We start from the raw sequence: 19,312 nt of genomic DNA on the forward strand, positions 1-19,312 counted from the left end.
TCCTCCATTATGCAGGCAATAGATGGGTTGAAAATCGGCCGATTTTTGGATCGTTAGTGGGTTAATAGGTCGGCCGTTTTTCGGTATTTTGGCAGATTTTTTTCACCAGTAAAGATTGAAAAAAATCGGCCGATTTTGCCGATCGGCCAATTTTCGCAGTAATGATGGGCAAATCGGCCGATCTTTTTACCGATTAAAAAATCTGCGCATGAGCAGTGGCCTGCAAGAGGAAGACAAAAAGAAAAAGAAGAAGAAGAGGATGAAGATGAAGAAGAAGAGTATGAAGAAGAGGATGAAGAAGAAGAAGAGGATGAAGAAGAAGAAGAGGATGAAGAAGAAGAAGAAGAGGATGAAGAAGAAGAGGAAGAAGAAGATGAAGAAGAAGATGAAGAGGATGAAGAATAAGAATTCCAGTCCAGCAAAAAGTGTCCCTGCAGAGAGCTCTGCTATTTCTTTGACAGTTCTTTGACATTTATAGCGGTTGCAACAATGTATCTATTTGTTTCCGAATAAAAACATCTGTATCTGAAATGAATACAAATAGATACATTGTTGCAGCCGCTATAAATGTCAAAGAACTGTCAAAGAAATAGCAGAACTCTCTGCAGGGACACTTTTTGCCGGCTGTAGACAGGATGAAAATCGGCTGATTTTTTTTTTTTTTTACCGTTCCTGGTAACGTCGGCCGATTGAACAACCGATTTTTCGTTTTTTTAAAGAAAAATCGGCCAGTTTTCTCCCCATCTTTGGCCTGCATTAGTCTTTCCCACTGTTGCTGTAAAGTCTCATTCATTCTGCTGCATTTTTCCTAATGTAAAATAAAAACCAGGATAGGAATGCTGTGGGCTTTTCTTAATAAGAGAACTTTCTTTCTCTTTTTTCTTTTGACATGCGTTGCCTGTTCATTTGTCCTTGCTGCAAAAGCCAGTTATAGACTGGGGCAGCGGCCAGTTTTTGTACTGTTAAATTATAGGTAAGTGGGTGCACTAGGACACTCTGGCAGCCATTGTGCTGCATGCTGGGTGTCCAGTGCGCTCCTGTGCATGTTAAAGAGGGGTGGGCTCCCTCAGGTTCACCTGCCGTTGGTCTATCCATTAAATACATGTGCCTCTACTATGGGGGCTCTCAACATTTGTAGAGTTAGGACCACAGAATATCGGGGTGCCGTGACCTGGCTTTGTGGCTTATGTACGTATTTGCAAACGTGTGCTAACTAAACCCCAGTTTTTAATGTATACTATTAGACAGGTTAATTCGGTTGTTGGCAAGCTGGCTGGCAAGTTGAGCTGGGAACTTTCTTTTTCTCTTTTGACATGCGTTGCCTGTTCATTTGTCCTTTCTGCAAAAGCCAATTATAGACTGGGGCAGAGGCCATTTTTTGTACTGATAGATGTGTTTTTGTTCAATTTTACACCACTACTGACCCTTCATAATGCTTAGATTATCAGTAAAGCATATTGTAAACTCCGGTCAGGTCTGAACAAGCAAACAATAGGGGACGATCAGTAAAAAGTGTGATAGTTTGAAATAACCCTGTGAAGAGGGAAACATGCAAACTGCCTCCTTCTGAGAATGCTAATTGCCATACTAATGCATTGGCTTCAATACTTTGGGGTTGATTTATTAAAGGCAAATAGACTGTGCACTCTGCAAGTACAGTTGCTCCAGAGCTTAGTGAATGAGGGGAAGCTCTGGTGACTTCCATCATCCAATCATGTGCAAGCAAAAATGCTGTTTTTTTTTTCTTGCATTTGATTGGGTATTTTTCTGCAAAATGAAGTTTTAGCTCATTTACTCATTGCTGGAGCAACTGCACTTTCAAAAGTGCAAAGACTATTTGCCTTCAGTAAATTAGTCCCTTTGAGTCATTCACCATGCACAAGCATAGAAAGAGAAATATGGACGGATTTTCATTTTCCACGTGCTTGGGTTAGTGACTTAGAAGTACAGAAGCTGGACAAAGCCAGATAACCGGCATTTTCTAAAGGAGGACAAAGAAGGTCTTTATATTTTTCTTGTGACAATTGTACTTTAAGAGTGTTACAAATGAATGGTGTAATTTGCTGAGACTTCCACTAGATGACAGCATTGAGCCACAGTAACAAAGAACTTTGCTTCTCTTAAAGGGAAATAATACCTGGGAGTCAATTCTCACAATGTAGGTCTATGAGTCAGACAATTCATTGGAAACAATATAGAAATGATAAGAGCAAGCCTGTAAATAGTCAAGTCACAGCAAAAGTTCCACTTTAATACTAACTCCAAATATCCGCTCCCTAAACCTGTACTATATACTTTCTGTATAGGCAGTTGGAGGGACGCAGGCATGTCTTTGGATGATTCTTATTTCCGTTACATTCTGATTAAGATATTCTGTGTGAATATTGTGTTTTGTAGAAGCATGCGCTCATTGTTAATGGCCCTCGTGAAGTGCGGAAGAGAGAGCTGGTCTATCTACAGTTCCACCTTAATGAGACAGAACAAGACTTCAGCGCTATCGACTACTTACTCTTCTCATCTTTTCAGAATTTCCTAACTAGGTAAGAACTCTCTACTGCCAACAGATACAAATACATCAAACATCACAGACAAGAAATAAGACACACTGATTGCCAGATGACATCCAAATTAGTATTTTCTAGCAATGCCGGTAGGTGGAACAGTGTACCAGCTCTGGCGGTGTAGATAGGTAGTACAATGTAGTAATTCTGGAAGTGTAGGTAGGTGGTGCAATACAGTAGTTCTGGCAGTGCAGGTAGGTGGTACAGTGCAGTAGTTTTGTCAATGTAGGTAGATGGTAAAATGCAGCTGTTCTGGCAGTGCAGGTATGTGGTGCAGTGTAGCAGTTCTGGCAGCACAGGTATGTGGTGCAGTGTAGCAGTTCTGGCAGTGCAGGTATGTGGTGCAGTGTAGCAGTTCTGGCAGTGCAGGTAGGTGGTGCAGTGTAGCAGTTCTGGTAGTGCAGACAGGTTGTTCAATTCAGTAGTTCAGGCAATGCATGTATGTGGTATAGTGCAGCAGTGCAGGTAGGTGGAACAATGCAACAGTTCTGGCAGTGCAGTTAGGTGGTGCAATACAGTAGTTTTGTTAATGTAGGTAGATGGTACAATGCAGCAGTTCTGGCAGTGAAGGTAGGTGGTACAATACAGTAGATTTGGCAGTGCTGGTACGTGGTACAATGTAGCAGTTCAGGCAGTGCTGGTAGGTGGCACAATACAGTCGATTTGGCAGTGCTGGTACGTGGTACAATGTAGCAGTTCAGGTAGTGCTGGTAGGTGGTACAATGTAGCAGTTCAGGTAGTGCTGGTAGGTGGTACAATGTAGCAGTTCAGGCAGCGATGGTAGGTGGTACAATGTAGCAGTTCAGGCAATGCTGGTAGGTGGTACAATGTAGCAGTTCAGGCAGTGCTGTTAGGTGGTACAATGTAGCAGTTCAGGCAGTGCTGGTAGGTGGTACAATGTAGCAGTTCAGGCAGTGCTGGTAGGTGGTACAATGTAGCAGTTCAGGTAGTGCTGGTAGGTGATACAATGTAGCAGTTCAGGCAGTGCTGGTAGGTGGTACAATGTAGCAGTTCAGGCAGTGCTGTTAGGTGGTACAATGTAGCAGTTCAGGCAGTGCTGGTAGGTGGTACAATGTAGCAGTTCAGGCAGTGCTGGTAGGTGGTACAATGTAGCAGTTCAGGTAGTGCTGGTAGGTGGTACAATGTAGCAGTTCAGGCAGTGATGGTAGGTGGTACAATGTACCAATTCTGGCAGGTGGTACAATGAAGTAGCTCTGTCAATGCAGACAGGCGACACAGTGTAGCAGTTCTGTCAGTGCAGGTAGGTGGTACAATGCTAGTTGCTTGGCTGTCATTCTGGTCCAGTCATATATGCGGTTTCTAATGCACTGGCCTAGATCAAGTATGCAGATCTGGCTTTCTGACGTTCTGATCCGCATACTTGTTCTGGGTCAGTGCCACAGCAAGTCCTGATACCAGACACAGCCAGCCAACTGGTATTTTTAGAAGAAGGTCAGTCCTTGTATCTCAGCCTTTAGAGGTTCTCTTCCATCCTGCCTGCACTGTTTTTGTCATGGTTTCTTCCATACGGATGGTATGACATTGGAGGAATTGTGCAGGTTTCCAGGCCCGTGCCTGTATCTCAATCATCTCACCATGAAAACAATCTTCCCTTGTCTTCTGATAAAACGTTCACCGCCATCTCAATGGGTTCTTTGTGCTCAGCAGGTTCTTCATCTCTGGCATTAGGACTTTGACGTAGTTGAAATTTAGAAAGATGATCATGATGAAAAGAGTGTTTATATTTAGTTGATAACATTAATGTCTGTGTAAACAGGACCACATGCCCAGACCTGTGCCAGGCAGGGAAGAGAACCCATTTTCCTTGGCATAGACTGCAGTTGGTGTTTGTGCTGCCCATGGATCCATCTGTTATTATATTGATATTATTGGCAAGAGTCATATACACCTGAGTGTGCTGCATGCTAGGGGCTGACATGGCTCCTTTACATCAGAGTCAGGAATCTGTCCGGAATATACACTGATGGGACATGTGTTAAAGTACCTATAGCCAAATGTTGGGGTTTTTTGGAGTGCGTAGGGAAGGGTTAAAGCCCAACTCTGGGCACAAAAAGAAAAAAAAAACCTTTGCAGTGCTCCTCACCCACAGCAGGCCCTCCCCACACAGCAGGGGTTAAATGCTACTTATGTCTAGGGGTGCTAGAATAGGGACATATACATACCCTTGTGCTCAAAAGTTTGCATACCCTTGGAGAACACATTTCCTATTTCTTATGGGATTCATATTAAATGGTGGGTCATAAAACAAAACATGGCAACAAGTGAACAAATGAAATGACCCCTGTTCAAAAGTCTGCATGCCCATAGTTCTTAATCTGGTGTATTGCCCCCCCTTTAGCATCAATGACAGTGTGCAGTCTTCTGTAATAGTTTCCTATGAGGCCCCGAATTCTTGCAAGTGTTATAGCTGCCCATTCTACTTGGTAAAATGTCTCCAGGTCATTGGTCATCTTGCATGAACCGCACATTTGAGATTTCCCCAGAGTGGCTTGATAATATTAGGGTTAGGAGACTGTGATGGACACCCCAGAACCTTCAGATTTTTCTGCTGTAACCACTGGAGGGTCAACTTGACCTTGTGCATTGTCCTGCTGGAAAGTCCAAGAGTGTCCTAGTGTGTGTACCTTTTGTGCAGAAGAATGCAAATTGTCTGCCAGTATTTTCTGATAACATGCTGCGTTCATCTTGCCATCAATTTTAACAAGATTCCCCATGCCTTTAGATCTCACACTGCCCAAAAAACATCAGTGAGCCACCACCATTCTTCACAGTGGGGATGGTTATCTTCTCACTATAGACCTTTTTGACCCCTCTCCAAGCATAGCGCTTATGGTTGTGACTATAAAACTCTATTTTGGTCTCATCACTCCAGATTACAGTGTGCCAGAAGCTGTGAGGCGTGTCAAGACGTTATTGGGCATATTGTAACCGGGCTTTTTTTGTGGCATTGCTGCAGTAAAGGCTTCTTTCTGGCAACTCAACCATGCAGCTCATTTTTGTACAAGTATCGTCATATTCTGCTCCTTGAAACAACCACGCCATCTTTTTCTAGAGCAGACTGTATTTCTCCTGAGGTTACCTGTGAGTTTTTTTTTGTATCCTGAACAATTCTTCTGGCAGTTGTGGCTGCAATCTTTCCTGACTTTGACTTGGTATCAAGAGATAACCGAATTTTCCACTTCTTAATAAGTGATTGAACAGTACTGACTGGCATACATAGACTTTGGATAGCTTTTTATATCCTTTTCCATCTTTATAAAGTTCAATTACCTTGTTATGCAGGTCTTTTGACAGTTCTTTTCTGTTCCCAATGGCTCAGTATCTAGCCTGCTTAGTGCTTCCACTTGAGAAATAACAAACTCATTGACTATACACATACACTAATTGCAATTTAAAAAGCCACGAATGTGGGAAATTAATCTTTAATTGGCATTTTAACCTGTGTGTGTCACCTTGTGTGTCTGTACCAAGGCCAAACATTCCAGGGTATGAAAACTTTCGATCATGGCCATTTGGGTGATTTCTGTTCTCATGATTTAAAAAGGAGCCAAACAACTATGTGATAATAAATGGCTGCATATGATCCTTAAATTAAAAGACAGTTTTTTCACATGATCAGTCATATTTTCAATATCAATGCCAACATTTCACGATTCCTTCTAGGGGATGCAAACGTTTGAGCACAACTTTACCTCATTCCATGCTCCAGCATGGTCCCTCTAGAGGTGTGACCGTTCCCCCATAGGCTCCTCTCGAAGTCTTTCATGACTCGCCACCACCACACAGAAGGATAAGTTCATATTGCAATCTTGCACACCTTCCACACATGTGTTGCCCTTTAGTTAATGGCACCTCCATGCATTTGCAAACACGTACACCAAACAGGTGAAGAGTATTTTTGAAAAAGAGTCAGGAGTTTCTTTTCTGTGTTTCTTGCACATAGGGCAACTCAATAAAATGATTGGCCTGCCCTACGTGCAATGTGCAGGAACACAGCCATGCTCGGTCATACCTGTAGGTGAACAAGCCTTTATAGCCATGCATCTTATGTGATGAGGTCAAGGGCCCGTCCACAGTCCAGAGCTTTAGGAGAAAGAATGCTGGTCGGAGCATGGGATAGGGTATGTAATACAGCCTTTGTCAGTACTTCCTACACATAATGAGCAATTAACCCCACTGCCTGGGTAGATTTTTTTTCCAATTCTTGAACTTGGGCTTTAAAACAACTGCCATTTTTGTATCTTTGCATACCTTTGAGGACATTTTTCTTCCCTTCCTATTCCAGATGCAAAACAGGAAGCTAGAAGAAATCTGGCAAAACTGATACACTTTGTGATGAGTTCATTTCTTCCATTATTATTTGCAGTGCAAATCAAACAAAGTTCATGCAAGATTGTGAGAGTTCATTCTCCAGCTGGAAGTTCTCCGGGGGATTCCGCACTTGGGTGAAAATGTCTCTTGTGAAGTCAACGGAGGAAGATGGAAGCCAATCGGTAGAATTCAGACAGGAGGTGGGAGATCGAACAGACTCAGGGTTCAGCTAAAGGAAATCCATACTGAGATAAATATATAAGCCGCTGTGACTGACCTCAATTTGGAAAGTGACAGTTGCCGGGTTGTCATGGTAATTTAGTGGCTTCAATCATTTCTGAGTTTCTGACCTGTCAAGAATGCAAATAAAAGGTTTTAACTGCAACCTGATTTTACTTGCTGCATGCTTGTTCAAGGTCTGTGGCTCCAAAAGTATTGAACCCAGAGACAGGCAAGCGTCTATCATTTTTATCAGTGGCAGCCGGCATAGTTCTCCTAGCTCAGGTTTCATTTGGATTTCACCTACAGTTGGGGCCGGTTTGAAAACACTTTTATTGCATCTTGCCAGTCCTTCAGATGCGGTGATTGCATAATTTTCATTGTGGTTTAGTTCTTCAAATACCAAAAATACCATCTGCTTCCCTTGTAACTTGCTGTGAGTTGAACTTGTTATCAGCTTTCCCAGCTAATGTCTGTAAACTACAAAACAACTTCCCTCTATCAGGGGTCTCCAAACGTTTCAGACAAAAGGGCCAGTTTACTGACCTTGAGACTTTAAGGGGGCCGGATTACGGCCAATGAGGGCAGAAAATGTTACGGGCCCGGCATCAGTGAGAAAAAACATGCAATGATGTGCTGAAGAAGCCAAGTCATGTGACCAGGATCTAGCATCTATTAAAAAGGTACATACAGTTGTGGCCAAAATTATTCAACCCCCAATGCTGTAAAGGGGTTTAGGGACTATAGTGTACATTTGGAATTGTATTCAGAATCAAATCCTACAAGGACGTTGTAACTACCCAAATGCAACTAAAATGACATCAATTGTTTATGTAATACAGTAGTAAATGGTTCTTATGTGGTTTCTTCATTGCCACAATTATTCAACCCCTTAAAGACTACCACTCTGAAGAACAGAGGTTCATACAGGTGCTTTCCATCAGGTATTGAAAACACCTGTGGATGTCACCGAGCAGCAATCAAGCATAATAAGCACCAATTAGGCAGCTTTAAAATGACTGTGATACTCAGCTCCTTCTAGACATTTACTGGTGTGGTTACAAACATGGTGAAGGCAAGAGAATGGTCCAGGAAGACAAGAGAAGAGGTGATTTCTCTTCACAGGAAGGGCAATGGCTATAAGAAGATTGCAAAGATGTTAAACATACCAAGAGACACCTTAGGAAGCATCATTCGCAAATTCAAGGCAAAGGGCACTGTTGAAACGCTACCTGGTCGTGGCAGAAAGAAGATGCTGACTTCGACTGCTGTGCGCTACCTGAAGCGTAGAGTGGAGAGAAGTCCCCGTGTGACTGCTGAGGAACTGAGAAAAGATTTGTCAGATGTGGGTACAGAAGTTTCAGCCCAGACAATAAGACGCACACTGCGTAATGAAGGCCTCCGTGCCAGAACTCCCAGGCGTACCCCCTTGCTGTCTCCAAAGAATAAGAAGAGTCGACTGCAGTATGCCAAAAGCCATGTGGACAAACCACAAAAGTTGTGGGATAGTGTTCTGTAAACTGATGAAACAAAATTAGAACTGTTTGGGCCCATGGATCAACGCTATGTTTGGAGGAGGAAGAACAAGGCCTATGATGAAAAGAACACCTTGCCTACTGTGAAGCATGGTGGAGGGTCAATCATGCTTTGGGGCTGTTTTGCTTCTGCAGGTACAGGGAAGCTTCAGCGTGTGCAAGGTACCATGAATTCTCTTCAGTACCAGGAGATATTGGATGGAAACGTGATGCAGTCCGTCACACACCTGAGGCTTGGGAGACGTTGGACCTTTCAACAGGACAATGATCCCAAGCATACCTCCAAGTCCACTAGAGCATGGTTGCAGAGGAAAGGCTGGAACATTTTGGAGTGGCCATCGCAGTCACCAGACTTAAATCCGATTGAGAACCTCTGGTGGGACTTAAAGAAAGCAGTTGCAGTGCGCAAGCCTAAGAATGTGACTGAACTGGAGGCCTTTGCCCATGAAGAATGGGCGAAGATACCCGTAGATCGCTGCAAGACACTTGTGTCAAGCTATGCTTCACGTTTAAAAGCTGTTATAACTGTAAAAGGATGCTGTACTAAGTACTAAGATTGAATGTCACTTGGGGGTTGAATAAAACTGATAATGCTGTGAGCACAGAAAAGACATTTGTGGTTATTTCATTATAACTGTTATGTTATATTTGTCTGACCTACAAGTGCCTCTTTAATGTAAATGTAAGCAAGATGACTGAATGATCAAAAGCAATGTCAAACTGGCCAAAACACTCAATTTCAGTGGGGGTTGAATAATTTTGGCCACAACTGTATATAAGTGCTGTTTTTTTAAATTGAGAACTTTGTATTATTTAAAGATAGGTTTTTATAGATCAGAATATAAATTTGTGTTTTAATTATTTTAAAACTACTTTAAGACAGGAATTGGCAGTAGAATGTTTGAGACCTACCTGCAATTCCATCCATATGAGGGGTACATTGCATCCCCCCATGTCACAAGTGTCAAACTGGCGGCCCTCCAGCTGTTGCCAAACTACAGTTACAAGCATGACTTCCGAAGGCAGAAGCATGATGGGACTTGTAGTTTTGCAACAGCTGGAGGGCCGCCAGTTTGACACCCTTGCCCCATGTCAACCCTCCATCAGAAGTGCTTTCTTCCCCCATATGCTGAGCTCTCCCTGTATTGGTGGTGCATCATGTTGTAGTATTAGAAACATCTATATTGTATTGTTGCAGGGCAGATGTGGTGCGGCCCATACACCTAAAAGGGAGTTTCTTCATTGGCAGTACAGTCCACTGAATGCAACATGCAATTGATTCTTTGTCATGGCTGCAAAACAAAGCATTGCAGCCATGGCATGTGTATAGCCCAGAGCAGCTGCATGCCCTTCTTTAGGTGGGCATTTGGGGGGGGGAGGTGGTAAAACCATGGCTCCATCACCTGCTTTTACCGCCTCCTGGCCACTCATGTGAACAATCATTAAGATATCCATGTGTTGTTCTGTATATATTGTGGAAAGATTTTAGATACTGAAATCATATCATATGCGTATGTATCTTTTCTATTTAATATATATACATGGGCCAGTTACTACTGCATAGTAAATAGAATGTTTTTTTATTGGTGATTGCAGACAAGTGTGGTGAATTACATTGATCGAAGACCAGCTGCTGACAAGGGGGACCAATTGTTCTTTGTGGTATTCGAATGGAAAGACCCGTACATTCAAGAAATTCAGGATGTGAGTACACAGACCAACACTTCCTTACACTGGGAATGTGCAAAATGGAAAACTGTAAGCTACTGGTACAGACCTTTTTGGCAGCTTAAAGTGAACCTGAAGCCAGGACATACAAGTATTTCTATTATTCCAATTAGCAGTAAAAAAGGTTTAAAACATACTATCACTGATATGTGTAGCTGTATGTACTGTGGAGCAATTCATCCTCAAATTCACTTCATTAGCCCATGAGGTTCATGGGGTTGTTATTTTCCTAACAACCAAACATGAATTGACATCATAAAATCGAGAGGAAAGGAATGATGGAAAGATATTCATTCCGTAATTTCCCTCTCCAAGGAGAGGTTAGAGCAGGGAGCAGGCCCTGCACCTCTCTGATTATCTGCCTTTTTCTCTCTTCCTCTCCATAACTGCATTAATAGCACATGGTGGGTTGTCAGGGAGAGGTTTGTGGAAACACGTAAAAACTCATACCAAAGCATGTGTTAAGAAGCACATCATAATATATGTAAATGCACCATAATGCATGTCAACAAGCATTGATATGTGTTATAAGGTGTGTTAACATCCAGTACAATGCAATGTACATTGAAAAGTGATAGGCTGACAAGCCACATATGTGACAGAATTTTGCTCTGACAGGTTCTCTTTACTGAGATATTAGGGGTCTGTTAGACGCTATTGTCTCCCCTGTGCTCTACTAAAGCTAATAGAGCCCAGGTTGTGCTCCATTTGCTTCTTCCCCAGCCACTGCAGCCAGGGAAAATGACAGCTGAAAGTGAGGACATCCTGTGAGCTGATTCACCTCTTCATTTTCTACGTATGAAAAGGTGAACTTAGCCTTTAAATAACACAATCGCACATCCAGCAAACTCAGCATTGTGGTGTTATAAGGCACTGCTCTGCTGCTGCGCGCCAGGTCCTGCACCTATAATGCACTACTCTGCCACTGAACACCAGGTCCTGCACCTATAATGCACTGCTCTGCTGCTGCACGCCAAGTCCTGCACCTATAATGCACTGCTCTGCTGCTGCACGCCAGGTCCTGCACCTATAATGCACTGCTCTGCCGTTGCACGCCAGGTCCTGCAACTATATTGCACTGCTCTGCCGCTGCACGCCAGGTCATGCACCTGTAATGCACTATTCTGCCGCTGCATGCCAGGTCCTGCACCTATAATGCACTGCTCTGCTGCTGCACGCCAGGTCCTGCACCTGTAATGCACTACTCTGCTGCTGCATGCCAGGTCCTGCACCTATAATGCACTGCTCTGCTGCTGGACGCCAGGTCCTGCACCTGTAATGCAATGCTCTGCTGCTGCACACCAGGTCCTGCACCTATAATGCACTGCTCTGCTGCTGCACGCCAGGTCCTGCACCTGTAATGCACTACTCTGCCGCTGCACGCCAGATCCTGTGCCTATAATGCACTGCTGTGCCACTGCACGCCTGGTCCTGCACCTATAATGCACTGCTCTGCCGCTGCACGCCAGGTCCTGCACCTGTAATGCATTGCTCTGCTGCTGCACGCCAGGTCCTGTGCCTATAATGCTCTGCTCTGCCGCTGCACGCCTGGTCCTGCACCTATAATGCACTGCTCTGCCGCTGCACGCCAGGTCCTGCGCCTATAATGCACTGCTCTGCTGCTGCACGCCAGGTCCTGCACCTATAATGCACTGCTCTGCCGCTGCACGCCAGGTCCTGCACCTATAATGCACTGCTCTGCTGCTGCACGCCAGGTCCTGCACCTATAATGCACTGCTCTGCCGCTGCACGCCAGGTCCTGCACCTATAATGCACTGCTCTGCTGCTGCACGCCAGGTCCTGCACCTGTAATGCACTGCTCTGCTGTTGCACGCCAGGTCCTGCACCTATAATGCACTGCTCTGCTGCTGCATGCCAGGTCCTGCACCTGTAATGCACTGCTCTGCTGTTGCACGCCAGGTCCTGCACCTATAATGCACTGCTCTGCCGCTGCACGCCAGGTCCTGCACCTGTAATGCACTGCTCTGCTGTTGCACGCCAGGTCCTGCACCTATAATGCACAGCTCTGCTACACACCAGGTCCTGCACCTATAATGCACAGCTCTGCTACACGCCAGGTCCTGCACCTGTAATGCACTGCTCTGCTACACACCAGGTCCTGCACCTATAATGCACTGCTCTGCCGCTGCACGCCAGGTCCTGCACCTATAATGCACTGCTCTGCTGTTGCACACCAGGTTCTGCACAGCCATCTTCCCTATGTCATCAGATGCTGGCTGTCTCTTCCTGATTATTGCAGCCGGCCCCCAGTGACACTCTGCCAGGTCCATTGGCCTCCAACCACTAGGTGGAAGCTGATGGCTTCCGGGATATCTGACATGCAGAATTCTGAAGCTGGGTACATGTAGTTCTCTTCCAGGTGAGAATGGATACAGGGGAGTGTTTTACGTTTATAGAGGGGGGAGGGTTGCAGTGGTACAAAGTGTTTTTTTGTTTTATTTTTTTTGGTGTATGAAGGTCCCCATCAAAGCGGTATTTAATATATGTGGTGGCTGCTTTAGTTTTCTTTTTATAGGCTTTTTTGTTGCTTTACTTTTACACAGTGATCCAGCCCTACCACGCTTCCTGTCTCAGGGTGTCTCTTTAGGTGATATTGACTAAAAAATGAAAGCTGAACTCCAGCCAAAATGTTGTAATCAGTAAAGCCTCATTCACACTACAGCGTACACTCATATGAGGGCCATGTTTACCCACACTGGAATGCAGACGTGTCCCATGCACCCTGCGCAGTCACTTCCATTGATATCAATTGAGATGCAGCAGCTGCACAAACACAACCACTGCTCCCGATTTGATATTCGTATTAGTGTGTCCCCCCCCCCCCAACTCACACTATCTGCATATTGAGTCCATGGACCTGCACAGATGTCAGATGGGGAGTAGTAGCTGTGTCCATGTGCCCACTGCTTCCAAATTGATGTCACTGGAACTGTCTACATGGGGATGGACAGAATACCTGTGCGGTTAAACATGGCCCTAACATGGGCATATACCCTAGTACACCCCATGCGAACGAGGCCTTACAGCAACAGTTTTTTTTTCTTTTGGGATAAATACTAAAGGGATAATAATAAATAAATGAGAAAGGGAAATAAGCCAAAAAACTAATGCAGTCACTACATCTAAGAATTAGTAACCTGCATTATATTACCTTTTTGATTCTGAGTTTAATGTCCCTTTAAGTCTGAACATAGTACTGCCTAACGATGTTGGTCTACTACAGTGTTTCTCAACTCCAGTCCTCATGGACCCCCCAACAGGTCATGTTTTCAGGATTTCCATTATTTTGCACAGGTGATTTGATCAGTTTCACTGCCTTAGTAATTACCACAGCTGTTTCATCTGAGGGAAATCCTGAAAACATGACCTGTTGGGGGTTCATGAGGACTGGAGTTGAGAAACACTGGTCTACTAGCATTGTCTGTTTCCTCTGTAGATGTGAGCTGTGTTCACACTTCTGGTACTGAGGATGCATGACAGCTGGATAGCGAGTATTCCAATTCACATCTGCTTCTCATACACTCCTAATCTGCTTGTCTCTAGTTATTTCCTTTCCTTATTTTATTCCCGGTCTGCAGATCATCACTGCCAACCCCTGGAGCATGATCGCTCTGCTCTGCGGCGTCTTTCTGGTTTTATTTAAGGCTGCCGACTTTGCCAAGCTCAGCGTGAAGTGGATGATCAAAATCCGCAAGCGGCATCTGAAGAAGAGAGCGCGGGAGCTGAACCACATAAGCTGAGATGGTGATTGGACCAACTGTCACTTCACAGTGTTACAGAGGGAGCAAGAGGGTCAACAACTGCTGTCATTTGTTCTGTGAAAAAAGATCTAGCGGGAGGACGTTACTAAAAACTTTCTAGTCTTTGACTGTAATGTAGGAATAGCATAGTGCTAGGTGGATCCAGCTAGGACTGGACAGGTCCAGGAGCCAGGCAGGAAGTGACCTTTAAAAAGTGGAGCTGGTATATAAAGAAGACCTCTAGAAATTTATATAGTTTACCAGGGGGCTCCAAACTATGGCCCTCCAGCTGTTGAAGTACTACAAGTCCCATCATGCTTCTGCCTCTGGGAGTCTTGCCTGTGGCTGTCAGAGTCTTGCAAGGCCTCATTGGACTTGCAGTTCCTCAACACCTGGAGGGGCATAGTTTGCAGACCCCTTGTTTATACAATAATCCACCATTTACATTTTGCCTTTCCACTGCTCTTATATTTTATGTGTACAATTTCTAATAAATCTCACTGCAAATATAAACTTTTTCCAAGTGGTCACTTGACTGCAAAGTTCCAGCAAGTGTGTCTTCAGTGTGGAGGGCCGACAACGCTGCTGAAACCATAGAGCAATGACGTCATCCTACCAACATTCATAGCTCCAAGGTGTTGTCGGCCCCGAGAGAGTTAATGCCCACCAGCTGCAGATAAACACATTCACTGGACCTCTGCAGTCATGTAGCCAACTGGAAGCAGTATAATAAAGGTATTTTCATTGCAATTTCTTAGAAACCATATGCAGGAAATATGAAGATACGTTTAAACAAGTGGAAGATTGCATAGCCTTTCCTTCTAATAACGAATACGTTTTTAAGTACTGCTTACATAAAGGATAAGTGCGCATTCAAACAAAGTGAGCTTATCTTGTTTGCCCCGATTCGCTGACCTAACCAATCACACCCCCCCCCCCCCTCCAGAGAAGCATACTTACCTCAGTTCAACAGTTGTGGCATCCAAGGATTGTTTAAGTTCTGCACCACCATGTCTACTAGCTGTGCCGCGCAGCAGAGCCCTATAGTAGTCTATGGCTCCCACCTATCTCTGTCTCCTGCCCGAGAGTTGAGTCCAATCGATTTCTATGGGGCTCTATTGCATAGGCAGGTCCAGGGGACAGAGGACTTTCAATGTGGGATGTAAATAAACCCCTGAAGGCCACATCCCGCAGACTGACATAAGTATGGATCTTTGAAAAGGTGTCGTGAGACTTATTAGGTCAACGTAAAGCGGTAGAAAACTCTACCACCTTTTTTTTTAATGGGCCCCCCTGCAGTGTTATGGCATAATGTGCTACTATGCACTACATACTAGCTCATTATGGCAGACGCACCTTTAAAACCGAGTCCTCCAGCACTGTGCTGTCTCTGCAGACAGCACTCTTATCTTTACCCGGTCTTCCTTCAAGGTTTGCGTTGCAGTGATGTCACTTCCACACAAGAGTTATCACCGTATAATGGCGCTCTACATTCACGGCACACTCAGCGAGACCTGGATGCACCACGTTGCATGTGCAGTGATGTCATCAGTTAGAGCCCATGACGGTTCTAAACGGTCCAAATTCAGAAGATATTCACTGTACCTACAGCTAAGACTTACTGTAAGCTTACCTGTGGGTACGAATTTCAAATCGAGTTATTACCACTTTAAAGGGGCAACCAGGATAAGTGCAGTTTGTCCGAAAGAGTACTTATCCTTTAGGGATCACTTGGATAAAGTGATGGAAATAAAATGTATACAAAAATAAAGATAAAAAAGCTTAGCTGCCCTAAACACAATTGTGCTGTAACCTGCCATGCCGCCCCTCCACCCTCCATGCCGCCCCCTCCACCCCGCCATGCCGCCCCTCCATCCCGCCATGCCGCCCCCTCCACCCCTATAATAGAATCTATAACAGTATTAATAGGTTAATGCAACAATGCACAAACGGGCCAGATTGTCACCACTGGAGCCGGTAGGCACGCAACCTTACGCACCCAAGTCAATTCCTTTTACACAGATTATGTTCTTGTTTTACTCATCCTGGTCTAAAACATACCATTAATGTGTAAGTACAATGACTGAATTTCTTATAATGGGGAAAAAAAACATCTGGCCAATAGCCATAAAGCGAAAAGCTACCTCTTTACTTCTGCCTCCTACAGGTACGTGCCTACTGTGCCTAATCGTAAATTTGGCCCCGACAGAGTCACTTCTCTGTAGTTCTGAAATGTTACTAAACTCACTAGTGATTAATATCTAACCAATTCAGTGCAGCACAGATGGAACAACTGCATCCCAATGGTGTAAGATGCACAAGTATACAATATAGTAGTGATTGATCACCCGTGATTGCTCAACACTTCCAATCTGTGTTACTAATCTCTAATATGAGGGCGTTCAAGTCAAACCGGAACTCTTAATTTTATAGGTATAAAAAGGGATGCCAGCGTGGCGGTACTACATGCAGTAGTAAGAGGCAAGTGTGTCCTATTACTAATAGGCAGCGCACAGGTCACGGGCCAGTCTAGAGACCGGTAATCAAGATGGCAGACAGCAGTGTTAGCGTGTGCATGGAACAGAATGTGGTGATGAACTTTCTTGTGAATGAAGGCATAAAACTCACGGAAATCTACAGAAGACTTCAAGCACAGTATGGTGATGAGATGCTCACCCGCAGTAAGACATTTGAATGGTGTAAATGTTTCAAATATGGCTGTACGTCCGTCAGTGACGATCCCGGCCGCGGGGGTTCCCAGCCCACAGCAGTCATTCCTGTGAACATTCAGCGCATGGAACACCTGATCCTGGATAATCAACACATAACCTGTTCTGAGATTGCACAAGAGACGAATCTTTCTGTGGTCAGCATTTCAGCACTGATGATGAAGTGGAGCCGGCTGTCCTAGGATGGTTCAGGTAAACTGACAAATCTTTCTATGCCGAAGCTTTCCAGGCATTAGATAAATGGGATGTGTGTATAAATGTAGCAGGGGAGTATATCGCAAAACAAATACAGTTTCCACTCCTTGAATTTGCTCTTTTGTTAAATAATCTCAAAAGTCCCGGTTTGACTTGAACACCCCTTGTATATTTTAATTGGGCACTTTACACCTTTGGGAGCCATTTACATAGCAATCGATTGCTACTCTTAAGCTGGCCATGCACATTGAAAGTTGATGAAGAAGACAACTTTGATTTTTTTTTTTTTAATTAAGTTGCAAAAGCAATCTGACATAATATGATGGTTCCCATCAACCGCACAGAGCTGGAGTTGAAATTTGCCTGATCAAATGCAGTGGAAAAATCTGATTGGTTTAGGTTAAATCACCATCATTTCTGATGCCATCATTTTCTGATTGGCAATTCTTGTCAAATCGACTTTCAGTGAACTGCATTGAAACTGTCAATTTTTAGCCAAATTTTGACTTCACAACTGACCTAATTCTGGTAGTCAGATGAACTCAAAAGTGGTTCAAAAGTGGCTAAAGTTGACATGCCAGCTGTAGAGATTAATCGATAGCAATTTTAGTAGCGTTACCGAGTTACTGAAAATATCCTAGGTGCTGCTGCACTCTTCATAAATATTTTTATTTAAAAAAAAAAAAGGGAAGTATATTTTTTGGTCATTTTAATTGCAATTTTTTGACAGTTGACCGGTTTATAAGCTGATATTTTATATATATTTTTAAAAATTGTTCCTAGAAAATCTTTATATTACAAATTCATTTAATACAGGGTGCATTCATGATACTTTGTTCACAAAGAATGCCGAGTTTTTAATAGAAAAAAGGTCACTATGGCTGTTTGCTGCAGCCGGTGTGTTGCTAAGTCATTCAGATGTGCCCACTTTAAATGACATGTTAAACAGAGAGGGGAGATGTCCTGAATCTACCTCTCATTCTGCAGTGTATGTAATCAGATCAGGTATGTTTGATAACCCCAACTGTTATCTGAGCCTCCAGAAAGCTGCTGATACTGTGTAGAACTTGCCGCCTGCTGGCAGGTAGTGAGTATGAAATTATTACATTTGTAAGAAATATATATTTTTAGTTGTGGACATAATAAAGAAAAAATATACAGAAAACATTGTAGACTCTTATTAATAGTCAAAAAATAGACCTGTGTTCTCCACCCTTCCTCAAAGGTCATGAAAGCAAAAGAAACTGCACTTTGAAGTATCCCAAGCTCAGAGAAATGTATCATTCAGGTGCGCAACATGTATCCCAGTGAGACTTCACCCTGTCTAGTGCAGAACACCTAAAAGGGGTTTCATCAGAGAGATCTCTGCGATTAAAGTGAAGTTCCAGCTATGCGCCTAACTAGTCTTAAAACGATCCCCTCCTAACACCTACACTAAATAACTTGTGTAAGAATGATGCATATACTTACCTATTTTCACCTTGTTCTGGTCACATGATCCCCTGTGTCAGTAGCGGCAGCTGTAGGGGAGAAGAGTGAGCACTTTGACAAGCCTAGTAAAGCCTGGAGTGGTGACATCACCCATAGGCTTCAATGGCCCATTTGTTGTCAGCACTCCCTCCTTCCCCTGAAACCACGTTGGCGGACATATGATAGGTAAGTATATAAATCTTTCGTGTTCAGAGGGTGAAGGGGAGTGTTTTAAGGCTAGTTAGCTGTATAGCCAGAATTCCACTTTGATCTCCTCCCAACCTGGCCTGAAAGACAACTATAGCACAGCTCTCCAGTTCTGGGAGGACATCCATGCCTCCTGCACTTCTCCTGGGGCACGCTCTATAACTGCTGTGTGCCTTGGACAAAGCTGATTATAGATCGTGGTAAAAGGCCAATCACAGTGGCCCTTTACCATGTGATCAGCTGTGTCCAATCACAGCTGTCACAATGTAAACAGCAGTTTGCCAGTTATCGCGGCTCTCCTTTCCTAACACAGGGACAGCATGTAAGGAAAGGAGAGCCGATCTGTGGGGGCACAGTGAGTACAGCATTTACAATGATAATCAGTGCAGCTTATCAGTGCCCATCAGTGCAGCCCCATCAGTGAAGAAGAAAAATTACCTATTTGCTAAATTTTACAACACAAATTAAGCAAAGGGCGGCACAGTGGCTTAGTGGTTAGCACTTCTGCCTTGCAGTACTTGGGTCATGGGTTCGATTCCTGACCATGGCGCCTCCTGCATGGAGTTTGCATGTTC

General features: G+C 44.0%; 1 protein-coding gene across 1 annotated transcript in view; it reads left to right on the plus strand.

Annotated features, from left to right (window-relative positions):
- Positions 1-18,225, plus strand: part of PACC1 (proton activated chloride channel 1) — a 47,540-nt gene extending 29,315 nt beyond the window's left edge. Inside the window, exons 5-8 of the mRNA XM_089677793.1 lie at positions 2,398-2,540; positions 6,949-7,093; positions 10,244-10,351; positions 13,975-18,225. Of these exons, the coding sequence (XP_089533919.1) occupies positions 2,398-2,540; positions 6,949-7,093; positions 10,244-10,351; positions 13,975-14,136 (558 nt within the window). The 3' untranslated portion in view covers positions 14,137-18,225. The remainder of the gene's footprint in view (positions 1-2,397; positions 2,541-6,948; positions 7,094-10,243; positions 10,352-13,974) is intronic.
- The last annotated feature ends 1,087 nt before the right edge of the window (positions 18,226-19,312 follow it).

The sequence above is a fragment of the Staurois parvus genome, unplaced genomic scaffold, assembly GCF_062004578.1.
Source record: "Staurois parvus isolate SC_StPar_1 unplaced genomic scaffold, SC_StPar_1.0 ptg000192l, whole genome shotgun sequence".
Lineage (NCBI taxonomy): Eukaryota > Metazoa > Chordata > Amphibia > Anura > Ranidae > Staurois > Staurois parvus.